The sequence below is a fragment of the Haemaphysalis longicornis genome, unplaced genomic scaffold (assembly GCF_048455015.1).
Source record: "Haemaphysalis longicornis isolate Haplotype H1 unplaced genomic scaffold, Haemaphysalis longicornis Haplotype H1 scaffold_7, whole genome shotgun sequence".
NCBI classification, from domain to species: Eukaryota; Metazoa; Arthropoda; class Arachnida; order Ixodida; family Ixodidae; genus Haemaphysalis; species Haemaphysalis longicornis.
Window position 1 is genome coordinate 8,620,360 of NW_027526422.1, and position 25,701 is coordinate 8,646,060.

At 47.4% G+C, this 25,701-nt stretch overlaps 1 protein-coding gene across 1 annotated transcript; it reads right to left on the minus strand.

Moving 5' to 3' along the window:
• Positions 1 to 893: 893 nt before the first annotated feature.
• Positions 894 to 25,420, minus strand: LOC144144983 (scoloptoxin SSD14-like). Its single transcript, XM_077676484.1, has 6 exons — positions 25,257 to 25,420; positions 10,045 to 10,167; positions 4,590 to 4,690; positions 3,040 to 3,232; positions 1,832 to 1,900; positions 894 to 1,074 (listed from the first exon to the last, which is right to left on the minus strand). Exons 1-6 carry the CDS (start codon positions 25,418 to 25,420, stop codon positions 894 to 896), a joined length of 831 nt encoding a protein of 276 aa, XP_077532610.1.
• Positions 25,421 to 25,701: the final 281 nt, after the last annotated feature.

The window sequence follows — 25,701 nt, forward strand, 5'->3', positions numbered from 1 at the left end:
TGAAGACAGGGCCACGAGAGTACCAACCCTTCGCGAGACCACTTGCAGATCCCGCCGCGCCGCTGCCTCGAGTCGGTGACGAAGAGCTGGTGGAAGTCTAAAATGCTGAGGATGACTTTGAAATACACCACTCGCCGCAAAGAAGACGACGAACTTTTCTATGCATATGACGACGATTACTAGCACCGCAACTATGCAAAAAAAAAAACAAAAAAACAATGATACTCAAACCTATGTGCCCAGCAATGCTCACTTATGCAACGCAGAAATTTGGGTTAATTGGTGAAACGTCTTCGACTTGGTAAAAAGTGCCACAGTACGTGGACACAAGAAGAGACAGTTACACAAGACACAGTTAAGTTACAGTTACTCGTCCTGTGTAACTGTCTCTTCTGGTGCCCCCGTCTTGTCGCGCTTTTCACAATGTTGAAGCACACCTATACACCTTCGCCATTCAAGTCTTGCGGGTGAGTGCACGCTTCCCCGAACTTTTCTTTAATAGCGAGCTTGTTAACGTCGAAAGTAGAGTTCAGAGTATTTTGTTCACTCTCGTTACTTCCAGCAATTCTCGCCCTTTTCATGGCGACGTTACTATCCCACCTACCCAAATGTGCATCCTACTGACCATTGCTGTCGTAGAGGCAATTCCGTTCAGGAGCAGCCATTCTTACCCATCCAAACTCGTGTTTACCTCAAGTTCTTCTCGCCCCTACGTTCCTGTTTCGCCGATAGAATAAAAAGTTTCATTATTTCTGCTTCAGACAAAAGCTTCATTCCCCAGCCACCTCAGTTTTTATGCTCGATTTGTCTAAAACCCGATGAATGCCATACAGAGCACGTGAAACACATAAATGGCGGTCGTTTTCTTCTCGAGTTTTCAAAATCAAGAGGGCTCAAGAGTCTCCCGTACCTTGAGCGGCAACGTCCTTCTGGATCTCATCAGCCAGTTGCTTCTTGTACAAAATATCCGGGCCATTCTCTGCCAACTTTTCTAAGAGATCGCCCAGTGCAGCCTGCACCAGAATGTCTCCCTTTCGAAGGAAGGCGCCGGTCGCTTTGATCGTAAACCGGTCCCTGCAGGAAGAGAGTGCGCAGGTTGGCCTGTGCCGGTAGGTCACGAATAACACCCTCAACTGAAGGCTGTTCAAGGTGCTAGAATGCAAGAACATACATCACTGCCTTCTACAATTTTCGTCTCTACTGCTTACGGTAAAGTGTCGAAACACGGCGAACACAAAGTATACAGGACAGGCACTACCTGTACACTTTGTTTTCACCGTCCGTGTCTTTTTGCTGCGCTTCAAACCATGGGAACAAATCACCATTAACCCAGCAGGAAGTTCTACTAGACTTATTCTAGACTTATCGTAAATTGTAAACAAAATTCTAGGCTTCGGACAGCTAACCTCACCGCAGGAAAATTTTAAGCCTCTCGTGAACCTTGAGATGTACATTTCAGAGATGGCTTAATGATTTCAGCGATGACAAGGTCTTGGAGTGTTCTACGACGAGGCCAGCCCGGAGTGGGAAAGGGGATACGCCGATAAGCTAGATTGCTGGGCCAGTTGGTTCATGATTTTTGGAAACTGAAAACCAGTGTAAGACGCTCAGCACAGAAGGAAAAAAGAAAACGCGGATTGCCATAGGCCATCCGCCCGTTTTTTCTCTGTTATGCGCAGCGTCCTACCGGTCCTCACTTTTCAAAAGACACGCCTACATTGTATTTGGATGCACGGCGCTGTTGAAGCTGCGTAGCTACGCGTTCAATCAGTCGTGGAATTCCTTTGAATGGATATGGGGGAAAAGTTTAAAATGCGAGCGTCCACCCCACCATGAGATGCTGCCCCCACCCACCTTCCCCAAGCCCTGGAGGTGCGTGAAGGGAATGCCCAGGGATGAGCTGAGAGACAATTACCACTGCACGCAGCACATGGGCGGCCGCGACTTTCCCGGCAGCGATGCGCACGCAAAGAGGATTGCTCCAACTCAGAAATTAGAAATATGAAGTCTGTCGTCCGTCACTTTTGTCGTTGACTGCAACGTGCAACTCTACGGGATGATCCTGAAGCGCGCTGAGGCTGGCTGCTTTGCCACACCTCCCCCCGAGGAGCCAGCGCGCTCTGGCGGCCGCAGCAGTTAATTGCTGGTAGGAGACAATAGGCCGTATTCTGAGTCCCTCCTCCACTTCATTTGCTCCTTGCACTCGGCTGAGGGGAGGATTCCGCAATGCCCATACATAGAGAAATGGATTTTGAGATACCAGGGTATGACTGACAACTGCCCTGGCAGCACTTCGGTCCAACCTGTCTGCAGGGAGGCAAGCTGAAGGGCGCCCCCCGGGGGGGAGGGGGGGTACTCTAGATTTTTATACGACATACAACGGCGGCGACACGAAAAGCGTTCCAACATGAGCTTTGGTGGCGTATGCGCATCCGCGCAGGCTGGGCGGTTCCACGGAAAGAAAAAGTTGTCGTTCGATGATGATCTGGTGATTTATGCGCACCCTTTGCTAGAAGAGCGGCATGTCGAGTTGAAGGTGCTTATATGAGTTATGCACACGTGGAGCTAGACTCTTCAGTTGAAAGTCCCCCCCTGCCTTGTACACTCTACCGTAATGTAAATGGTTGCACAAAATCTTCTTTTGTTTTCGTCATTCCATTCGGCCCCGTCACCAAGAACTTGGCCATCACCCTGCTGAGTCGCCTGCCAGACACACCGATGGCCAGAAAAGCGGACTGTGTTCCTTGTCGAGCGGGCGGGCGTAGAACACCCAAGCATTGAACCTTAACTGCTCATTAGCGTGCGGCCAAAACTGCTTGCGGGCTGTCATGACTTTGGTACACGTGGTGCACCACGAGTTTAAAAGAGAACGTACTACTAAAACTTGAGAATAGCAAGAATAAACGCGAGAGAGATACTCCGCCCCCTGCTATATCACTCCCGTGCCTTAGTCGACACCGAGTCCAAGGCCAGATCCCACCACGAAATTTCATTGCATCTCATCTCCATTGCATTACAAAGAGCGTCTCGTGTGCATACCTGAGCGAAGGCGACTTTCTCAGCAGTTGCTGGTTGCTGGCTATGGCTTCGGCCAAGTGAGGCCCGATTTCGAAGCCATTCTTGGCCAGGCGGATGGCGGGGGCGAAAAGGTCCTTCCAGGGCAGCCTGCCAACCTTGGTGTGGATCGCCTTGTAGCCAGCAATGGCACCAGGCACAATGAAAGCATTGGCGCCTGCAACAACGAGTGCAACTTACTAACGCCAGCGTGCAAACGAAATAGAGGAAGTTGTACCTTGTACGGCATTACTTTATGCCAAGTGATGGGACGTTTTCCGAAGGTAAATGCGTTTCGTGGTTAGCGCGGCGTGTGACTACTCACCGGACACGGAACTGAAGTGATATCCTCGCAAATGTTCCCCGTCTGAATGCTCCAAATTTATAGTTTTCTGAGTTACACTGAACGCAATGCTCAAGGAATGCCGCAAAAAAAAAAAAAAAAAAAACGATGCACGAGGTTGCTACAGAGATCAGATCACGCCCCACTGCTCTCGGCCCCTTTCTCCAGTCGACATAAACGCACCATCCTCACCGTTTGCACCATCGACCTTTTTTCCACGAAACGTGAACCAAAACGCGCGATCAATGTTCAATGTCTCCATTAGGTTTCCATGACAATGCGGTATGAAATTCGATTTATGCGTTTCCGCTCAATGGGTAACCACCTACCGTCTTCTGGAGCTCTCACCCCTTCCTTTTTGTTATTTCCAAGGCCACCCAAAGAAGTGAGCTGACTGTTTTCTAAGTATACGTTGGGTCGGAGGGACATACTTGTATTCGACACGGAAGCAAGGTGCACCAAGGATGAAGTAGATATATCGATACATAGATAAATAGAAAGATAGATAGCTCGGTGGCAACCGTAATGAAAAGTGCGCACGCACATTTATTGACCTGACAGGTGACCATTATGTTTCCCATCTGTAGATCATTATTTTCGGTCGTGATGGTGGTGACGGGGACTTATGGTCGCTATGGTACGCACTGAGTTGCTCAGGTACAACATTGGACACGTTATTAGGAGGGCTCCTGAACCGGAAGTGGCGGGAGCAGACAAATGTACCCATGAACCTTTGCGCTTTTTACCGGTCACCTGCGCAACGTCAAGTGGGAAGCAAGGAAAGAGCAAGAAGCTGTGCGTGTGCTGGTGAAGCAGGAGGCATGGCGGTGGTGCTAGCCAAGGGCGGTTGACCTCAGTTCATTGAAGACAATGGCTGGCCGCACCAGGCATATGGCGGTCGATGGCACTACGGTTGTGACCTCTGCTAAAAGATTCTACGATTCCACAATGGTAACGAGATTTAAATATGGAAGCATTATGCAGTGGCACTCGATCAATAAGCCACGGCCTCCGACTGCAGTTCCCATCTTAACTGACAAATCCCTTTCGGTGAATAGGGAGAGCTGTGGGTGCTTCTGTTCAAACAGCGCCAAGACGACAGACGTCGAAACAGAACAATGCGGGTCGCGTACACTGTCCCGTGTCCTGAAATATTTACAAATCAAGTATGATCTTGAAAGCAATCACCTACCGTGTTTTAATGCCGACACGTTTGCGGCAAACATGTCTGACGCTGTCACGCCTGCTGGAGACACTCCCAGAGAATCCAAAGCTTGAACTTTCTGTGTAGAACTGCAGCACAAACAACCACATAAAAATATAATCGACCGTTTTTTTTGCGTCTCCTTGAGGTTGCCAAGGAACACGAGAAAGGCTGACCGATGATTGCACTCCTCCTAAAAAGCAAAACTTGAGCGCCGCTGTGGAGATATTTTACGGCGAGGCTGAATATGTCCAACCCACCCAGTTTTCATTCCGGTGACGCCGCTTTGCTCGGAACCTGTTCCCCGCTCCTCGTTGCCATCGTTGACGCCTCTTTCACAAATTTTACACCCCTCGCCACCACCGAGGCTTCTTCCTCAAGTTGCGCAATCGGCTGATAACAGAGCTAGCATCGTTGTCAGCAGTTGCACTAACTCGCTATAGGGACCGGGCAGCTGGATGGGTAGCGCCACCACTCGGCGCTCCTCTCGTTAGTGGAATGAGCCGGTGCATTGGACTACACAGCCTCACGTTGTTTTTGTCGTGTTTGCTTCGGTGCTTTGAATGTTTTGGTGGTGCTATGAGCGGACATGTGAGATGAAGCGAAGTCTAGACAGATGTGTTGGGTTCTTTGATGCAGTAACGGCTACGTAAACTTGTCGGACGCTTCTAGAGTTTGATACCGGCTGCAATGGCATGAGCGCTTCTTGCAGCGATTTGCTCCACCCGTTCTGAGTACTAATAAAACTACTATTATTAGTATTCATTTCTTCCTAAATGTACTAACGGCCATAGAGTTTCATACAAATAACTAGAGGGGAAACTGACGCTGCGATCGTACGCCTCAATGGGCGTGATGGGTAGTTGTGGATTCGGATTGACGCTCAATGGCTTGCGAAAGTTACTATGGATTGCAGGCAGTTTCGTTTTCGTTTTGGATTTACATGAACGCATTTGCCTATGAGGTGTGTTGGAAGAATCTATCAAAAATACGTTTCTCCTTGAACTGCATGCCGCGCGCGCACTGACGCCACCCTGAGTAGAAAGTTTTATAACTAGAGTTGCGAATTGGGTGGGTTATCAATTCGTTGCCGGCGCAGCGAGCACGAAAACACAAAACGACGGCGCTCTGTGCGGCGAAGTTGTCTGCGAATAAGGAGTTGCGGCACTGCTTATTCGGCAGAGCAATGTATTGTCGAAGCCAACGGCGGTTGCGAATCGCTTGGAAGAGCCACACCTACCGTGCGAACGCCGGCTCCTACAACGTAGACCAGCAGTATCGGCGGTTGATAGGAACGCAGCTTGATGAATGTCACTAATTCAGGCAAGAATAACTTCTCCAAAGGTAAGCGGTTTCTTTTTTTTTTTTTTTGAGCACAAAACTTTTCACTTCCTATTACAAACCACCATCGCCGAAACTTTTTACAAGTAGTTTTTAAAGATGTCCGCGTCCTGCTGTATTTGGCGGCAAATGGCAAACCTGCTCCGCAAACCTCCTCGGATCCGCGTCTACTTTTTATTTAACGCGGCGTTTTATTTCACACAAAACCAGTTTTTTGTCACCAACTTTTTTGTTCGCCATGTAATTTGTAAACGGAGAACCGGAGAATGAGTTTTTTTGTCAAAAAACACAATTTGTGCAGCCAGAAGCTTGTTTCGATCCTACGCAATCCGGTTCCACAACTACCCATCATTCCCATTGAAGCGTAAGCGCCGCTGCCATGTTCGCGTTGACACTAGCGCCAGTTTTCCCTCTAGTTATTATTGTATGAAACTCTATGCTAACGGCTACATAAACTTATTTGACGCTTGTAAGTTTGGGAACGGGCTACACTGACATGAGCGCTTTTTGCAGCGCTCTGCGCATGGCTCCGCGCGATATGAGTAGGAATAAAACTATTAGGAATATTAGTATTCATTCTAGTTTAAATTATCTTCACTGGTTTCAATGACTACGATTTCCAAACCAGCCGCTGAGATACCTCGATACGTGTGCTTTGAAGAGAAAGGCACTTGCGTACAAGATGGATTACCGCGTAGCCGTAGAAATGTTGCGGTAGTTTATACTTTCTGTAACCGTGAGCTTTGTGCCTTCGGTTTTGGTGAGCGACACTGCGACAGCATGGGAGCCTGAAAGCCGAAGTGGAACTCCCACGTTTGTGGTGGTCATTTTTATCAAGAGCCAAAGTTATTCCCCCACCCGACAGCCCAAGCTACAACCATCCCTCCTCCCCTTCCCTTTTTACCACCTGCAGTTAAAAAATAAGGCAGTGTTAACGTCAGCCGGTGTTTTTTAATGCTTACGAATTCTTTACGGAGTACCTAAAAAAATCGTGTAATGCCTTGTGAAGACACCAAAAACGCGGGATTAATTGCCTCAAATATGGGTGCATCAGCCCGAGTCCTCCAGCACAGACACATTTCCGAAACGCTGGAAAAAGTTTAGATTTGGAGAGGGGTACATGGAAGTTCAAAATTAAACAACAAAATCATTTATCCCTCCGTCTAATGATTACGATGGTTGAACGCAATGCTTTCTTCGTGCGAAATCGAATGGGAAATGGTCAAAGTCACAGACGCTGCGATCAAAAGACCAAACTGCGTGCTGATCAAATTCGAAGCTCAACTAGTCAAAGTTTAAATCCAGAAGGCAACCAAGAAAACCCGCACGAGAAAGCTTTTCTATAATCCATCATCGTAGTTATACGGAAGAGTGCATGATTTTTCAAGCGTAGGTGGCAGCTTGTAAAACTCGACCGCAGCATTCACTTGTGAAACTGAGGGCAGATTTTCGGCCCCCTCCTGTCTCTCGTCCTTCAGCCACGCAGGCATTGTTTTTTGGAAAACCATTAACCAATTAGCCAGCAACCATTGCAATTATTGTAAAACGATGCTTTTCCACGACAAGCGATAACGTGCTACTATTACGCAGTATTTATTCTGTAAACGATTACCGATGACTGTAGTAAGAGCATTTTTAGGGGCGAAGCTCCTAAAGCCATGGGTCTGTCCATCCCTTGTGTCTCGTGGTACGTGACCGCCGCATGCTTTCGGAGATGTCGCAAAGTGGGCCGCGTTGCACGCGCAAGAACCGGCTGCAACCGGCTGCGCAAACTCGGCACCGGGAGCGCGAGCTTGTCTGTGTTCGCCAACGGAGGCGCGAGCGCACGTGCACTGCGAGGGGGAGATCACGCAAGAGATCACGCCACGAACGCAGGCAGTCGTTCTCGGAGATCGAACGAGACGCAAGGACCTTTGCTCGTTTCTCTCGTCTTGTTCGGGCACAAGTTCGCCCTAAATAAAAGTTATTTCTTTACCGTTGTGTCCCATCATACGTGACAAATTGTGGTTGAGGTGCGGGGTAGTCCTCGATGGCGCGGGGTCTTTCACCAGGTCTGGGCCTGGGAGCATTGACTCCGAAAATAAAAGTTGATTTGTACAATGTACGCACACAGTCTTACGTCTTTCTTAATGATGTAATGGGCGAACTTTCACGGGAGAGTTACGGTTACCGATGATCTCCCCCTCTCGAGCTTCGCCCCACTTATCATCATTCATTCCGTGGATATGGCGTGATTTTTGTGAAATTAAACATGTTTCAGCCGTAGTTAATGAAGTTACGGAAGCGTCGTTCATGGCAATTTCTGTTTTGAGGTAAATCTTAGAAGGCACCCCGCAACTTTCTCTTTCGCTTGTACACTACACCGTGTCGTCATCAACTGCCAGAGGCCAGCGCCGCAGCATTCCTGGATAGGCTGTACACACCGGCTTTGTGGGAGCATTTAGCTGCAATATACTCCTCGATACGCGAAACTGCATGCAGGCATGAAAAATTGCATGAAGGCGCGGACTTTCACTTCCAGCTTGACTTCCAGCTTGGCGCATTATGCGTCGTCTGCTATTTGTAAATACTGAGTATGGGCGTAAATCACACGCATGGCGTGCCTTGTGAAGGTCACATCCACGCTCAAGGTTTACCGATCTGAAAAAAAAGTCCTTGTGGTTATGTGCCCTTTGCAAGCCGCACCGCAGAAAAACGACAGAAAGCCATGCATAACAAGGCTGCGCTGACCGCCACCGGCATTCCACTGACGAGCGGCTCGCCACGGGCAGCGCTGTTCGCTGAAGTGACGGTGGTGCCATACAACGGCCACCCCGTCCCTATGGGAGGGACGCGTCAACGTTCATAGACGCGTGTCGTCAGCTCGGAGGAAGAAGAGCGGGAGGTGGAGGAGCGTCGGCGCGCACAGAAGCGTGAATGCGCGAAAACAACGGAAAGCCGCTGCCGCAGAACGGGCAGCCGCCGCCATTGCCGCCTGAAGGTCCATCTCGTCTTCTACGTTTAAGCACGTACACATCACCGGTTGCCGGTTTATGCGTGTATGGGGGGATGACGGTGAGCACGCGCAGGCACGCTTCATACCCTCACCGATGGCATCTTCATTGTGCTGGTGGAAGATTTAAACAGCGTTTGACGACCCCATGCGACCTATCTGCTATCCTGCGTGGTAGAGCGATTTGGGTTAGTAGGTTACATGGACAGTAAGAAGACTTCTACACTGGGGGGAAACGGATAGTCCCATGCTTGTCCGCTAGAATATAGCTCGAGTTTTTTCCAATTTTCATTCAGCTAATTAGCTAGGAAGTATACTTAATCGCAAATTAAGAACAAACGTGTTTCCTTTCGTGCTCTCCCTGGACTGCGGCCAGCTTCGTTGGTCATCCTTCTTCACAGATTGGAAGGTTACTGTTTTTTAATCGACGATATACTTTTGAATTGTGATGATATATAAGCTCCCGTGGAGGAGGAGAACGAGAAGGAAGATGACGATATCAGCCGCCCCAAGCTTGGCATCTTCGCCGCTACCTTACCCAGCGCCTCAGAAGTCGCCGGCAAACCAATGTGTTCTGCGCGGCGCACAGCCACCGTTCCCGCCGGCGCTGTGGCCGCTTCTGCTCTCAACATTTCTCGAAGTCTAGGAATGCGGCACCCACAACACCGCCATAGACTTTCGCCAGATGGGTAATAAATGCTACCGGATTCACAACTGATAAGAAGTGCTTATGCGTCCTCGGAGTTGTTTTCTTGGACGGGATGTGTTATATCCATGAGTTGAAGGAAGCACGTTGTATTCGTCCAACTATATATTTTCGCAGCCATGCACAGTGCTGCGAAAAATCGTCACAGTTAACCTCTACCACGAGAGGGCGGGTATGGAAAGCATATTTTAATACGCGCCGTCTCATTTATGTTTGTTGACGTACAACGTGGATTCGTTGTTGGGTGGCCGAAACATTCTATTGCTTTGCGAAGCCACATTTAGTCGATGCTTATGCATTTTACGTCTGATCTTGTTGAGTTTGGCTTGCGCCAATCGCAGCACCGTGGTCGCGATGCGTGAAGTCATTCGTGTTAACCATACATGGGTAATGCACTTCCTCACCTTTCGTAAAAAAGGGCGATCAATCCTCCACCCAGGCCAGTCAGGTGTGGCGCTGTGACGCCCATGCATAGCAGCGCTGCCACGGCCGCGTCTCCTACCATGCCGCTCTTGTTGAACATCTCTCTGCGGGCAATAACAGGGCTTACTTGAGACACGGCCGCTCGATGGAAACTAGGACCTAGTTTCCATCGAGCGGCCGTGCTTGAGACGACCAATGCCCAGCGCGAGTAGGGTGGCCACAACAACAACATCCAAGCAAAAAAGCCGTGGCTTAGCTCGGCTATGCCAGGACATACGTAGCGTGAGCTAAGGTTCCGCTGGTTATTCTTAGCTTTCCTGGTTGCCTAGGATTACCTTGATTATCATGCTTACTGCTGCTTCAATGAAATACACACGGTATGCGAATCATGTGACATGTATATTTATCAAGAGGCTCCGCCGCAGCGTCACCAGTTGCCCCAGAGCTAAGCTGGTTCCACAGCCACACGCCGGTGTTGTTGCGACGCAAAAGCCATCGGTTTCACACCCGGCCACACCTCGCATGATCGTCAAGTGGACCGCGCAGCCACGTGCGGAACGGAGGTCGGCGAAGGCGCTGGGCGCCTGGGGTGTGTGAGAGACGCCGGGGAGGGAGCAACGTTCTGTGCGCCGTGTGACGTCACTGCTCCTCGCGCATGCGCAACACGGCTCTCTAGGAGCCACGCGAAACTGCTTAACCCGGGCCAGTGTAGCTCACGCTACAAAAGGCGGAAAATCTCTCTGCGGGTTATTACAGGGTCAAAGAGAGTGAGTATGCGCGCGTGTGTGTGTGTGTGCGCGTGCATGTATGTATACATGTTACATCGATAAATGCAACATTAAACGTTTTTACTAAGCGAGCCGCTGGTCCATTCGCACTCAAACTTTACACGAAGGTCGCATTTGTGGCCTTTTTTGTTTGACACCGGGTACAACGACGGCACTTACCTACCTGTTTATTCTGAACATAAATAAAAACTATTTTGGCCTTCGGGGAATGGCGGCCAATTTGGACGAGCAAGCTGATCTTGGAATGACGGCGCCACCTGGGATACTCAAAATGAAATGCGCGGTAGCCATTCACTGTAGGAAGGGGACAAATGAGCTAGAAGACAATCAGAAAATTTTTTTGCCGATAGTTGATCATGGCCACAAATAACTATACAAGGGCTCATACGAACCATAATATGGACGCGAGGCACCACTACTGAAGAGGCCGGCGCTACGATCGTTTTACGTCACTTGTAGGATCACCGTTCCTATCTTGCTGCGTAGTTCGCTTGGCGCGCGTGACACTTCGCTTAGGAAGCGCGTTCTGAAAGTATTTTCATGTTAATGACCGTTGTTTGAAATTCATTCTCACTGCGTGCAGCGCAGTTTGATCTCCTGGGGACTTTATTACCGTATCAACTGTGGTACATTCTCCCCAAACAACTTGAGCGTGGTGTTTGGTGTACGACATATGCGACCGAAGCGTAAGCCGCGGGTCCTTTTCCCGATAAACCATGTAGACTACGGTGACCGCCGAGCTAAGTATCTAGATTTCCGTTGTTTGTAAGAAAGGTGTAAAGCACGAAATCATGAAGCCTTAACTGTTCGCAGAAACACTCCGCACACACACCCGCCGTGGCTGCTCGCATGGCCGACAGAGCGGCTCGACCCGACGCAGATCGCGGCAGAAACAACCTGTCTCCGCTTTTTAAAATAACATTAGTCATGAAAAAGTAGTTCCGCATTGGTGAAAATGGATGTTAGTGTGATGAAAAATTGTGCTAGGTAGTGTCATCCGCTGTGGTTTTCAAAGCTATGCTCAAATATCTACGCGAATTGCGATCTATGCCGACCGGCCGCGGAGGTCGGTCTTTGCACCGCCGGCCCGTTCACGCGCGGTGTGGCGAGTGGACGAAAGATGGCGATGCCTGCGCGCAAGAATCGGCCGATGCTGTGGTAGGTATGCTGACTATTGATCGCTTAAACAGCAATCAACGCGGATACGAAGTTCCGCATAGGAGAAACGGGGTGACAGTTCGGTGAGAAGTTGTGTTAGGGACTGTCATTCGCAAGAGTAACGGTAGCGGCGATAAAATATCTGCCGCGACGCTAAGCTTAAAGTTCTTAAAGGGACACTGAAGTGATATGTAAACATTGCGGGATTACTAGCGCAAATTGTAGTCCGGAGTCCCCAGGCCATGTTTCGACCACTCTAGGCGCGTTTACGCGATTTTATTTAGTAGAAAAACTAATTCGAAAACGCTGTCCTCCTCTCTTTACGCTCGCCCATTTTCTGTGGCGTTTTCGTGTGACGTCAGGAGGGGATGAGCTGGCAATTGGCTGCGCCACGGCTGCGCTACTGCACGGCTCCCCGGCCGACAGAGTCAGTCGGCCCAGCGTTTCGTCCGCCGGCCGCCGGCGGGTCGTCGCAATCAAGGAGGTTAAAAAAAAATTGCTTGGTCGCAATTCGTTCGCTTAGTTGAAACGAAGCCAGGACACGTTTGTGAATGGAAGAATGTGCCTTTCTTTACTTGGTTTGTTTGTACACTGTATCTAGCTCCAAGTCAAGGTCGCTTCACACAAGCGCTGCACATGCGACGCTTCGCTGACTGGTACGCCAGTAGGAAAATATAAGGCCTCTTGAAGGCGGGAGAAGAGTCAGCGAAGTCAATATAGGTACTAAGCAAATAAAATCAACTGATATTTTTACCGTACAGCGTAAAACTAGGGCGCGGGAAGCACTTTTTTGCGCTGGGCGAACAAGCACAGCGGTCAGCAGCACGACTACGCATCTGCGAACGCTTTTCTGTCTACGAAATGCAATTGCTAGACGTGAGCTACTGTGGAAACTCGGGCGATGCTTACTGCACGATCGCAGTACAACAAATAGTCACCTAAGCGGCTTGAAATGCCAAAACTAAATAAAAGTGTAAACCGGTTGTACAATATATACCCTATGTTAGCAAAGCAATTGCGTCCCGCTCCGTGGCCTAGCGGTCAGGGGCGCTCGGAATTTACCGCAAATGTTTTGCGAGTCACGAGTTCGAATCCCCGCGGGTACGTGTTTTTTTTTTTTGTAAGTTAACTTTTTTTGTTTTCCGCCGATGTTTTCTATATTGAGTTCACCTTTTTGGGGGCCGCAACGTTCATGGCTACACGAACTAGTTCACAAAACGCGCGCAGGCTGGCACTGGCGCGCTAGCGAGTTCTCGTTGGCGTGCTGTTGCCATAAGCACCGACTGCTTGCAGGCAGTGGGCACAGGCCAGAATGAACAGACCCTTGGCCTGGTGCGACACGCTTTTTACGATACAGGCATGAGGGAGGCAAGCTCCAAATATGGGGGAAAAGCGCATGACATTTGGGCGTCTGCGGGTACGCGGAGGGCGTTCATGCACTGCGTAGGTCTCGGCTAGTGAATGCTACGACTACAAGCCGTCCTGGACTGGACTGGATAGGACTTTATTTGGGAGGCTTATCTTGTGCATTTTACAGCCGACAACATGGCAGAAGCGCGGTACGATGATTACTGAGATATTGAGAATGCCCATCCAACAAAGCCATTGGTTATGTTTTACAGAACCGAAACCGAAACTTGTGTGATTGCTAACCTTGGGCATCGTCCAATCACGGCGCCCCTCCTCTCAACGTCACAGCCTTAGTTGGTGCGGCCGCCGCTAACCGCGCATGGTAGTTTTTCTTCTTTCGCGCTTTGTAAAATAATTACCGATTTGTCAACCGGATAAACGATGAAAAGTGTGCTAATTTGAGCCAGTCTACGCAGTTCAAGCAAAAACGGGAGCTTGACAAATTCACTTCAGTGTCCCTTTAACATTCGATTCCGTGCACCCGAAGCCTGAGGCGAGCTGTTGGAGAAGACCTCCTCGCGCGCGCACGCGTGCTGCGTTTGGGTTTCCCTAACTCCTTGGGGGCCCCAATGTTCGGTTGTCCTCTTCTAAAACTCCCCATTACCCCAAATCATTAACGACGTGTTTCGCCTCGTACACAGCCTCGCCTTCTGTGAGCAGTCGTGAGTTTCGAAATTGATGCTACAGAAAGGCAGGCTCAGTGTAAACACACAATACCCCACGTTGCACTTATAAATTCACACGCCGAGGTCTTAATGAAAACTAAATATAGCCATGTCTAAACCAGTTCGAAGGCGTTGAAAACTCGCGTTCATACCATTTATACATGTAGCAACACCGTGAGCCGGCCCGCGTGTTGTCCTCTTCTTGTGTTTAGTCTGTCCGCGCTTCAAGCATGAATCAGATCCAACTAGCTCAAATTTCCGTTCTACTAATCCATGGCACCGATTGCGCAAAAAACAAACATGGACAAAGAATAAAACGACGAGGACGAGCGCACTCTAACAACTTTTGTTAGAGTGAGCTCATCCTCGTCGTTTTCTTCTTTGTCCTTGTTTAATTTTTGCGCGATGGTGCGATTCATACATTGCAGACAAGTTTTTGCGAAAAGTAAACATATCAGCAGTGGCGAGTGCAGGCTACGGCAGTGATCATTAATCCAATCCGGGCATAACTATAAAAAACATTGTATGGGCAATAGGCCCTGCTTAATCCAAACTGCAGATCATGGCAGCACTATTAAGCATGTGCGGCGGAGCAATCCGATTACCGTTCTCACGTAGTCCTTCATTTACCAGGCAATGCGAGCAGTTCGCGCGGTGAGACCACAAGTAAGCGGCGCATTTCCGCCTGTTACAAGGTGTTTCCTTGCACACAGAGTCTGGTACATGTCACGTCTCAGGTATTATCATAATGAATTTACAGCGTACTTTTCTCGGCATCAGTTGCATCGTCCTTGCCGTTGGCTGGCTGCGTACAAGCTGTGGGTCGCGATGGTAGCAACCACCTAAACGCGGCGGTGTCGCCGGGAACAAGCGAGTCGCTGATTGCTGGCCGGGATTATGCGATATGCAGACCACTTTTTTGGGTAATTTGCATCAAATCCACAAGGAGAGGAGACGGTGACCACAAAAATCACGCCATATCCACGGAATGAATGATGATAAGTGGGGCGAAGCTCGAGAGGGGGAGATCATCGGTAACCGTAACTCTCCCGTGAAAGTTCGCCCATTACATCATTAAGAAAGACGTAAGACTGTGTGCGTACATTGTACAAACCAACTTTTATTTTGTTCTTTTATTTTGTTCTTGTTCGTTTGTTGTTGTTGTTGTAGGGTTCGTGAGGCTGCAAGCAAGCACTCGTATCGGCAGGCAAACCCCGATGCAGTGAGAGCTCGCGAGGCGGCTGCAAAACGCATCAAGCGAGCTCAGCCCGAAGCTGCCGACGCGCGGTTTAAGCGCGACTTTCTAGACGAGATGCTTCGGCCTCTCTTTCGCGCACGGCGGGATCCTGTCGGCGAGCGCGCGCTGCCGCCGCCCTGCGCGCCGTCCGCTCCGCAGCCTTGTCAACAACCACCTCCTCCATCCGGTGACTCGTTGCCCGATAAACTCCCCCTCTGTTACCACTGTGGCGAGGCAGGACACATGTACTGTCGGTGTCCCTACAGGGAACTCGGGATACGGGGCTTCGGAGTCAATGCTCCTAGGCCCAGACCTGGTGAAAGACCCCGCGCCATCGAGGACTACCCCGCACCTCACAATTTGTCACGTAGGATGGGACTCAACGGTAAAGAAAGAACTTTTATTTAGGGCGAACTTGTGCCCGAACAAGACGAGAGGAAACGAGCAAAGGTCCTTGCGTCTCGTTCGATCTCCGAGAACGACTGCCTGCGTTCGTGGCGTGATCTCTTGCGTGATCTCCCCCTCGCAGTGCACGTGCGCTCGCGCCTCCGTTGGCGAACACAGACAAGCTCGCGCTCCCGGTGCCGAGTTTGCGCTGCCGGTTGCAGCCGGTTCTTGCGCGTGTAACGCGGCCCACTTTGCGACATCTCCGAAAGCATGCGGCGGTCACGTACCACGAGACACAAGGGATGGACAGACCCATGACTTTAGGAGCTTCGCCCCTAAAAAACATCACTAGGTCGCATACGCACAGGAAATGCGTTGTAGCAGACGACAACGCGAACCGGCGTCCAACAAGTGACGTCATTCGTAGGTGGCGTTACGGTATGGCCTCGAAGCCAATTCACGCGGTTCATCGTTGTCAATACCAACCATCTGGCTTTAGATCGTCTGTAGTCTGCTGTTCCAGGTTACCCCACTTTCCGGAATAAGGCTCACGATTCTTTGATCACGTATTTCGTCCTCGTTTTACTTTTATCATTCTGTTCATGCATGTCGGCGCTTGTGACATGGCGTCACGAAATCATTCACTGAAGACGAAAAGAATGATATCATGACACCATGCACATCACAAGCGCAGACACGCACGCCCAAAATAATAAAAGTAAAAGGAGAAATAAAGCAACAAACGTCAAGAAGTAATCATGATAGCCTTATTTTGGAAAGCGCGGTAACCTGGCACAGCAGACGACAGATGATCTCAAACCAGATGAATGGTATTGACAGCAATGATGCTCGGACATATCTTATTATGATTTGTATGAACTTTTTTGTAACTATTTGTAGCCATGATAAACTATCGACAAAATAGGTTTTCTGATCGTCTGCTACCCCATTTGGCTCCTCCCTACCGTGAATCGCCATCGCGCGTTACGTTTTGAGTATCTCAGGTGGCGCCGTTGTTCCGAGATCAGCTGGCACGTCCAAATTGGCCCCCCATTTTCCCCTAGGCAAAAAACGTTTTTTATTTATTTTCAAAATAAACAGGTAAGTGCCGTCGTTGTTCCCAGTGTCAAATAAAATAACCACAAAATACGACCTTCGTGTAAAGTTTAAGCGCCAACAGAGCAGCAGTTCGCTAAATAGCAAGAAAGAACAAGAAGAAAGTAGTTTATTCTATCGACATACATCACAAAAACATATCGATGAGGCACCTGGATCCATAGCCTGTACGGCTAGCATTGAATCCATTACAAAAGTGTTTTCAAAAACACAATCCTGCGCAAAAATGGTTGGTAGTAAACAAGTAAAAATAATTGGCAGCACGCTACACTCTTGTGTTTTCACAGTTCTTACATTAAAATTAATGGTTCTGGTTTATTGTACTTGAGTTATGAAGTAACGTTTTAGGGACGGCAACATATTTGGCAATGTTTTGATAAAGCTTGGTATGTTATCCCATATTTCTGCTCCCACGAAAGACAAGTGGCGCAGACAATGTACGATCGGCAGGTTAAGATATTTTTTTCTGTTGAGCATGCCTTGTATCTCGCTTGGGTGTGCTTAGCGTTGACGAGTGGTACGTATTGTTTGTGGTAAGTATTTTGTGAATAATTACAGCAGTATTATAGTCCATGGCTCTGTCAAACGGCAATGTGTTAAATTCGGTGGAGAGGGCAGCTGATAGCTCATTTCTCTGCGCTACGGCCAATATTCTAACGACTCTCTTAAGGGCTAACCACATGGAGCGATTTTCCCGGCGACGTGACGAGCGATGCGAGAAAAACGCGTTGTATAGGAAGTTTCTTAAAACAAGGAATTCCGCTGACTTCTCTGATTTTAAAAAGTATAGAAATCGAGTGACAAAGTTATTGAGAAATACGAAAAATGCATACTTCGAAGGTCTGTTCTCAGAAGTGAGCCGTCGCAGTGATTTATTATGGCGTGAAATAAACAAGCTATTAAAACCTAACGCTTAAAATAACGATGAGCTTGAGTTAACGATAGGTAATAAACTACACAAAGGAAAAGAATTAGCCGATAAGTTTAATGATTACTTCACATCCTTAGTAACAAGCCATCACAATGAAGAAGCAATTTCGTTTTTAAACACACCCAACTCACACACGGCCTTTTTTCAACCAACCACTCCCGGAGAAGTTTATACTGCTTTTATGTCATTGAAAAACAGTAAGGCACGTGATATAAACGGGATCCAAATAAGACCAATTAAGTTCGTGCTTGATCTTTTGTTACCGGTTCTTACCCACATTTTTAATCTTAGTTTATCCACAGGTGTATTTCCTGAAAAAATGCAGCATGCAAAAGTAGTTTTTTATTTAAGTCCGGAAACAAAAACGAGCTATCAAATTACCGTCCAATTTCGGTGCTACCTGCTATATCCAAAAGTTTAGAAAAAATTATTTGTAAGCGCATTACTTCATTTTGTGAAAAACACTGCGTTATATCGGCGCAACAATTCGGATTCAGGCAAGGAATGTCGACAGAGTTAGCTTTGTTGGCGCAAAAAGAATTAATTTTGAACGGCTTTGAGGATAAAAAACTAACATTAGGTATCTTTGTGGATTTCTCAAAAGCATTTGACCGGATCAACCATTTAACTCTATTTGCTAAACTGCAACACTACGGATTTCGCGGCGTTTCACTCGACCTTTTACGTTCGTATCTAATGCATAGAAAGCAATGCATTTCAATTAAAACTGAACAATCGACCATGCAAAGAATAACGCAAGGTGTTCCGCAGGGAAGCATTCTTGGTCCAATTTTGTTTAATATTTACATAAATGATATTGTCAATATTACTGAACATGCTCATTTCATAGTTTATGCAGATGATACAAGTATGTTTCTACAGTCTAGCGATATTAATTATCTTGAAAATCTAGCAAATGATGCCTTGAGTAAATTATTAAAATAGAGTAAAATCAATTCCCTGGAAATAAATGCAGTAAAAACAAAAGCTCTTCTATTTACGCCACCGCAAAAATGTATTAACCAAGATATTGCAATTTATCTTGGATCGGAGAACATACAGTTGTCGACAGAAGTTAAAACTTTGGGGGTAATTTTTAATAACCATTTAACTTGGGATGACCATATTGAGCGCACCGCTAGATTTCTGGCCAGGACGTGTGGTGTATTGGGCAAATTGCGACAGGTGTTACCGTCCAAGATTAAGCTTTTAATTTATCATGCATTATTTTCCTCTCACTTAAGTTATTGTTCTCTTGTATGGGGAACAACATCACGAACCAACATACACAAGCTAGGTGTACTGCAGAAAAGAGCAATCCGAAATATAGCTAACGTACCATATGATGCACATACCTACGAAATTTTTTGCAGCCTTAATGTAGTACCGATTCAGCATTTATATGAAACTAACCTCATGCTCAAATGCAAACAATTTTTCCAATATAACAACAAAGCCTTTATAGACCTGTGTAACCTAAATAAGCCAACTCTAGTACCGTATAGCTTTAGGGAGAGAAACGTGTGGTCACAACCTTTCTCGCGTACGAACTACGGATTTTCAGGATTGCAGTATCGTGTACCGTGTTTATTAAACAAATTACACAGAATTGGCGTAGATTTAAGTAGTATTTCGAGGAAACGATTGAAATCGCATATGATTAAAAATGGAGGCCTTGCCTAAAATCTTTTGTGTGTTTGTCATTGGCTTGTATTTCGGCGTTTCAAGCCTATATACCTGTGACTCGGGCTGCGGCCTATGTATCTTTGTATAATTTCAAACACCCAATTTTCTCTGGTTGATATTTCGTGAAGTATTGCTGTGCATTATATATAATGTATGTGCTTTTCAATTCTGCCCTTAGTGTGCAAAGCCTAGCATCGATGACGTATCTGTATCTGTAGTATCTGTCACACGTTTGTTGTAGTTTTACTGTATTTCTTGTATCTATGAAGGAGAGTCCATACGCTGTACCTGTACACGTTTGTTGTAGTTTTACTGTATTTTTTGTATCTACGACGAATCCATACGCTGTACCCGTTGCCAAGACAACGGGGCAAGGACCTCGTCAAGCTGCTGTACTGCGGCTTTTTGTTCTTGTCCCAGCACTCTTTTATAAAAAGATGGCTAAATAAAAGGTTGATTGATAAAAAAAAAAGGATCTGCAGTCGCTGATCCGAAGTCGCTCGCCGAGGCAACCACATGACAGCGACGGCTCGAGCGACTGAGGACGGCGATTTCAATGTTGCCGCACTGCGCATAGTAACGCGCTTGGTACGCTGGTTGTTTACAAACACTTTTTTTTGTTCATTTGTCATAGAAAACATGACTAGAAAGAAAACTCCCACCTCCCCTCGCGGGAACCCCAGTGTAGATGCGACGCATAGGGGGTTCCGTTGTTGTTTCCGTTAGATTGATTCTCCCATCGCATGAAACGTGCCGTGAACCCCCTGCCGCGGCTATGACGCAATACAATCCAACACAATCCACTTTAATCCAATCCAAATCCAATCCAAGCCAAGCCAAGCCAATCCAATCGAATCCAATCCAATGCCCCTCGCGAGAGTGTGTTCGCTATCGGAGAGGAGAGGGGGTGAGCGGCGGAGAGCGCAGCTGGCGCGGCGAGGAGAATGGGGGAGGGGCAGACAACGCCGACGACGACGACGCCGGAGGGACAAGGCGAGTGAATCAGATGCTCTGCATCTAAAAGTATTACGCCTTTCTTCCTTGCTTTTTGCACTTCATTGCATCTCTAAAACTGGTTTGGTTTAGCGATAGCGCGCGCTTTTGCTTCTGCGCCTCGTCTCTCGGCTCCAACATGAACGCCGTGAAGAATTCGCTTTCTTGACGTCGTTTTTGCCCCACGGGTATCACCCAGTGTGTGCAGAAGCCTTCTCGCTTCTGCTTCAGCATGTACACAAGTTTTACCATGCAAAGCTTTCTTTACCGCTCCATCGCAAAAGCCGTCTGCGCGTATTTTGCGCACGCGCCAAATCTACCCCCCCCCCCTTCCCCGCGTTCTCTGAGGCCACTTCCGGGAGGCGAGCGACTGTTTCTGGCGACCCAGAACCGAGCGATTCGATGAGCGACTTAGTCCGCGGCGAAAAGTAGTTCGTCGCTAGTCGCGTCGCTCCCCAAGTCGCTAGCAAAATCGCTCCATGTGGTTAGTGCTTTATGAATAACAACGAGCGATCGGCACTGAAACGCGTAGGTGAACCGCCATGACTCGATGCAATAGGTCATTAGGCTGTGAAACATGGCAAAGTAAATGAGGCGTAAAACATGTGCGGAAAAATGTCTTTACCAGTAAGGAACAGCCAAATGCTAACTTCTTTGTTAATTGATCTATATGACGGGCCCAGTGCAAAGACGACCCAAGTATTTATGGGTGGTGACCTGTTGTGTTGTTGTTTCTGCGAGGTTCATGCGGTTCGACACGAATACTATAATCTTGGTTGTTTTAGTGTTTAATTCCACCTTATTAGCTTTGAACCACCTTAAGGTGTTTCGAAGCTTCTGTTAGCAAGCAACTCTGCTTCTGGACAGGATTGACTAGCGATCATAAGGGCTGTATCGTCCGCGCACAGAGCAGCATTCAACTAGCGCGCAGCCATTACTGTAAACAGAAAAAAGACTGGGGCCTAATACAAAACCTCGAGGCACGCCCATTTTGACATCTTTGAGTGAAGATTTGCTACCTGCTATGTGGACATATTGTTTCCGGTCGGACAAACAAATGCGGAAGAAGTTAGCTGCTGAACCTCGAAAACTTTAACGCTCTAATTCTTGTGGTAGTATGTTATGGTTTACATGGTTGAACACTTTTCTGATATCCGAAAATATACCAACTACTATGTTATTACTTTTAAGGGACTGGTTTACTTTTTCAGTAACTGCGGTAACAGCGGTACTAAGTGGGTATTTATTCCTGAAACCATGTTAGTGCTCCGCTATTGTGTCGAATTTTTCTAGAAAGTTCATTACATGCTTCGCTAATAGTTTAACAAATATATTGTTGATGCAGGAGAAAATTGTTATGGGACGGCAGTTGGCCAGGTCATTACGATCATCTCCTTTACATATGGGCACAACCCTTCCAATTTTCAACGTTACTGGGTAAGTTCCAGAAAGAAATGCCTGAATAAACATAGTTGCTAACGCTGGACCAAGGACGCAGGTGTTGTCTTTTATAATTTTTGCAGGAATTGCGTCATTTCTTATGGCCTTATTTGATTTCATCTGTCTTGCCGTGCTTATAACTTCCATTATTGGTATATCACTAAATACAAATGTGTCGGCTTACGGGGCAGGTAAGTTAGGGTCGTGCTCATCACTCTTACTGGTAGGGGGTACTTCGCTAGGTTAATAAAGAAATCGTTTTAAGTTTCCTCGACACCACCGTGACTGCAGTGGAATATCCGAAAATCTGGCAGAGTGTTCATTTCTGGGACGATTTTGTGACCGAGCTGATTATACGCCATATTTCTTTGAATTGCAATTACTTTTAAGGACCAGGTGGTTGTAGTATTCTTGTTTTTTTTTTCTTTTTGCGCACGACGGCCAGTGATAAGTTGAGCGCAAACCGATATTGTGCTTGATAGTCTTTGTTTTCTTTCATTTTATTCCGCCAGGGCTCTTTGCGCCTGATAACTCTGATAATTCTTTCCGTCATCCATGGACAAACTGGAACGGAAACGTATGTCGCTCTGCCGGAATACGTCTCGAGCTTTAAGGGACCCTGCAACACTTGCCATCGACTACTATTATTGTATTTTGGGATAAAGTCTATTGTCCCAGAAATCTCCTCCCGCAAGAATTACGAAAATCCGTTCACAATTAATGAAAATACGCGCGATGAGAAATCGCGCATAATCGTTCCCTCTCAACTCGACCGCGGGCAACGCGACGAAAGCTGCGCGCTCTCTCCCGGAGAGGGGGGCGGCTCGCGGCGTTCTCTTCGGCGGCCTTCGATATATCACATGCCGGGTAGTTTTCTCCTTTTCTCCGCAACGCGGAGGGGCCTATTTCCGGTCTGGTGCCTCAAAAAAGCAGGCATGGGTGCCTGCTCGCAAGTGCGCGCTCGGGCTGGTAGGGCGTTTTTGAAGCAATAAACGTTTGTAGTCGAGTGGTCCCGTTGAAAGGGAGGTATTGAGCTCATCACTCAAACTCCGCGCGCACTCAAAACACAAAAGAAACGGCAAAACTGTGCCTACAGGTTCAGGCATAGAAGAGGTTCGTACACAGCGATTACGACGACGGAAATGGGAGAATCTACCCGCGAAGTTGACCAGTGACAGCCGATCGGGCAGCCATGGCCTATGTGACGTCCCTCAGGCCATGCATAATGACGACAACTGAAGAGAGAGCGGTTTGTTTTTCCGCGTCTTTCACATCGATTTGCACGCTCACCGCTTCACGTGCACGTGTAATATTTGGCTCAGGTATTCCTGGCAGTGTAATCTAAACGTTGCGCAGGTTTACTTGCACTGCTCAAAGAGTGTTGCAGGGTCCCTTTAACACAGGCTAATTAAAGCAGTTTTGAAAATCTATCGTAAGCCATATTCGCGTCTACTTCGCAAACCTACGAGGAGTCTTGCTCTTTTGTACCCTGGCTTGTTTCTTTGCAATACCACCGTTCCAACAATTGCGCCTCGGAGTTTTTAACTGTCCAATTTATCGATGTAACACGTTGTATGTATGTATGTACGTACGTATGTATGTATGTATGTATGTATGTATGTATGCATGCATGTATGTATGTATGTATGTATGTGTGTATGTATGTATGTATGTATGTATGTATGTATGTATGTATGTATGTATGTATGTATGTATGTATGTATGTATGTATGCATGCATGCATGTATGTATGTATGTATGCATGTATGTATGTATGTATGTATGTATGTATGTATGTATGTATGTATGCATGCATGCATGCATGCATGTATGTATGTATGTATGCATGCATGCATGTGTGTATGTATGTATGTATGTATGTATGTATGCATGCATGCATGCATCTATGTATGTATGCATGCATGCATGCATGTATGTATGTATGTATGTATGTATGTATGTATGTATGTATGTATGTATGTATGTATGCATGCATGTATGCATGCATGTATGTATGTATGTACCAGCCACGGTGGCTCAGTGGCTAAGGCATTGTGCTGCTGAGCACGAGGTCACGGGTTCGATTCCCGGCCACGGCGGCCGCTTTCCTGATGGAGGCGAAAAGCAAAAACGCCCGTGTGTACGAGATTTCGGCGCACGTTAAGATCTCTAGGTGGACAAAATTAATCCGGAGCCCTTCACTACGGCGCGCCTCATCGCCTGCGTTTCGTCGGCGCGGTAAACCCTACAATCAATCAATCTGGAGGTACGTGTGTCCACAAGTCACCACCAAATGAATTTGTGTTTTTAATTGCACGCAATTTTGTGAATCTGAAAGGCTAACATTTTACCTAATGGGCAATCACTTTTTGTTCAAAGTACCTCCGTAACGGAAGGTTTCGAGTCATTGTACACAGACATTTTAAACTTCACTATGGCTGATGCACTGATCTAATTTTCGTTTGTAATTTGAAAATTCCGACGGACATTACACGCGAACCTTTATGCAGTATCACCCAACTAATGAATTGTTCGTTGGTGTTAACGCAGCTGGTTAGTGTCGGGTCCATATGTGAGCCCGTTTCACAGAAACGGCAAATTTGTCACGTAGTGGCCCATCTGCATTAGCAAAGTTCATCATCACGTCATTTCACCATCGCATCATTTGCGTTCTAGCTCATATCACGCACGGTAACTCAATATGCAGGCTATAGCGCGTTCTTATTAAACGTTTTACGCTTCGTGAAACTACTAGTAAGTTGGTCTATCGGTTCTCTAGCGCTATTAATGTTTTCTTTAATTAATTGAAAATTCACAGCGGTCCTTAGCTACCCGCCAAAGGCAAAGGTGATAGCCTTTACGTCACGGCCATGATGGTGGTCGCATTTCTGCTGAGTCACGCGCTTCCGATTTCGATGATTTTTTGTCCTTGTCCTAGTCCTTATGATGTATTGAATCATGAGTACAGCCAATATTCCTTTTGTTAAGTAATTTGTGCCGAGTTATTGGCATTATAGTTATCATTGTGCTAAGTCATGTATACACCCATCACCCATGTTACATCAATTGTTATTTGGTGTTATTGTGATTACGCCATCATTATTTTGTAATTAATTTAGTAATAATGCTGAGTTAGTCAATAGTATCATTGTCACTAGTGCTCCTATGACCCTCTATAATGACTCTGATACACGGCTGGCATTTCACGCGTGCAGGAGTGGTATTTTTGGTACGTTTCGAGTCCTTCCTCAAGTTTTGGGTCGACGTTTTCAAGGGCGTTAAAGGGCCCCACCGCCCGAGACGTATACAGCTTCTGTCCTAATAAACGATCTGTTCATAGCGACTGGCAGAGTGACTGACGCCGTTATAGTTGGGCGCTTACGTGGCGGCGTCGGCGCAGAGCGGGGCATCGCAGACGGCTGCCCACTTCTCGAAGGGGGCGTCGGGGGGCACAGGGAGTGTGATGATGCCCAGCGCCATCAGGATGGCCACAATGACCACAACCACGCACAGCAGGCAGCAGCAGCAGGCGCATATCGCCGCCATGAAGGGGCAAAGGCATATCCTGCGCATCATCAGCACTGCTTGGCACTGGCACGCCGCGACGCGCGGATGACAATGGTTCAGGATTAAAGGAGCCATGAAGAGAAAATGCGAGTTTGTTTTAATCGAGAGATTTCGTTTTTTTATAGTGCCCCCAGCGCTTGTCTGAATACAAACGATGCTTTATTCACTGAGAAATTATTCAATTTAAGTAAAAATTTCGATTTTCCCGATAAATCGTTTGTTTTCGCGGTCTGCAATGAGATCACAGGAACCGACCGCTC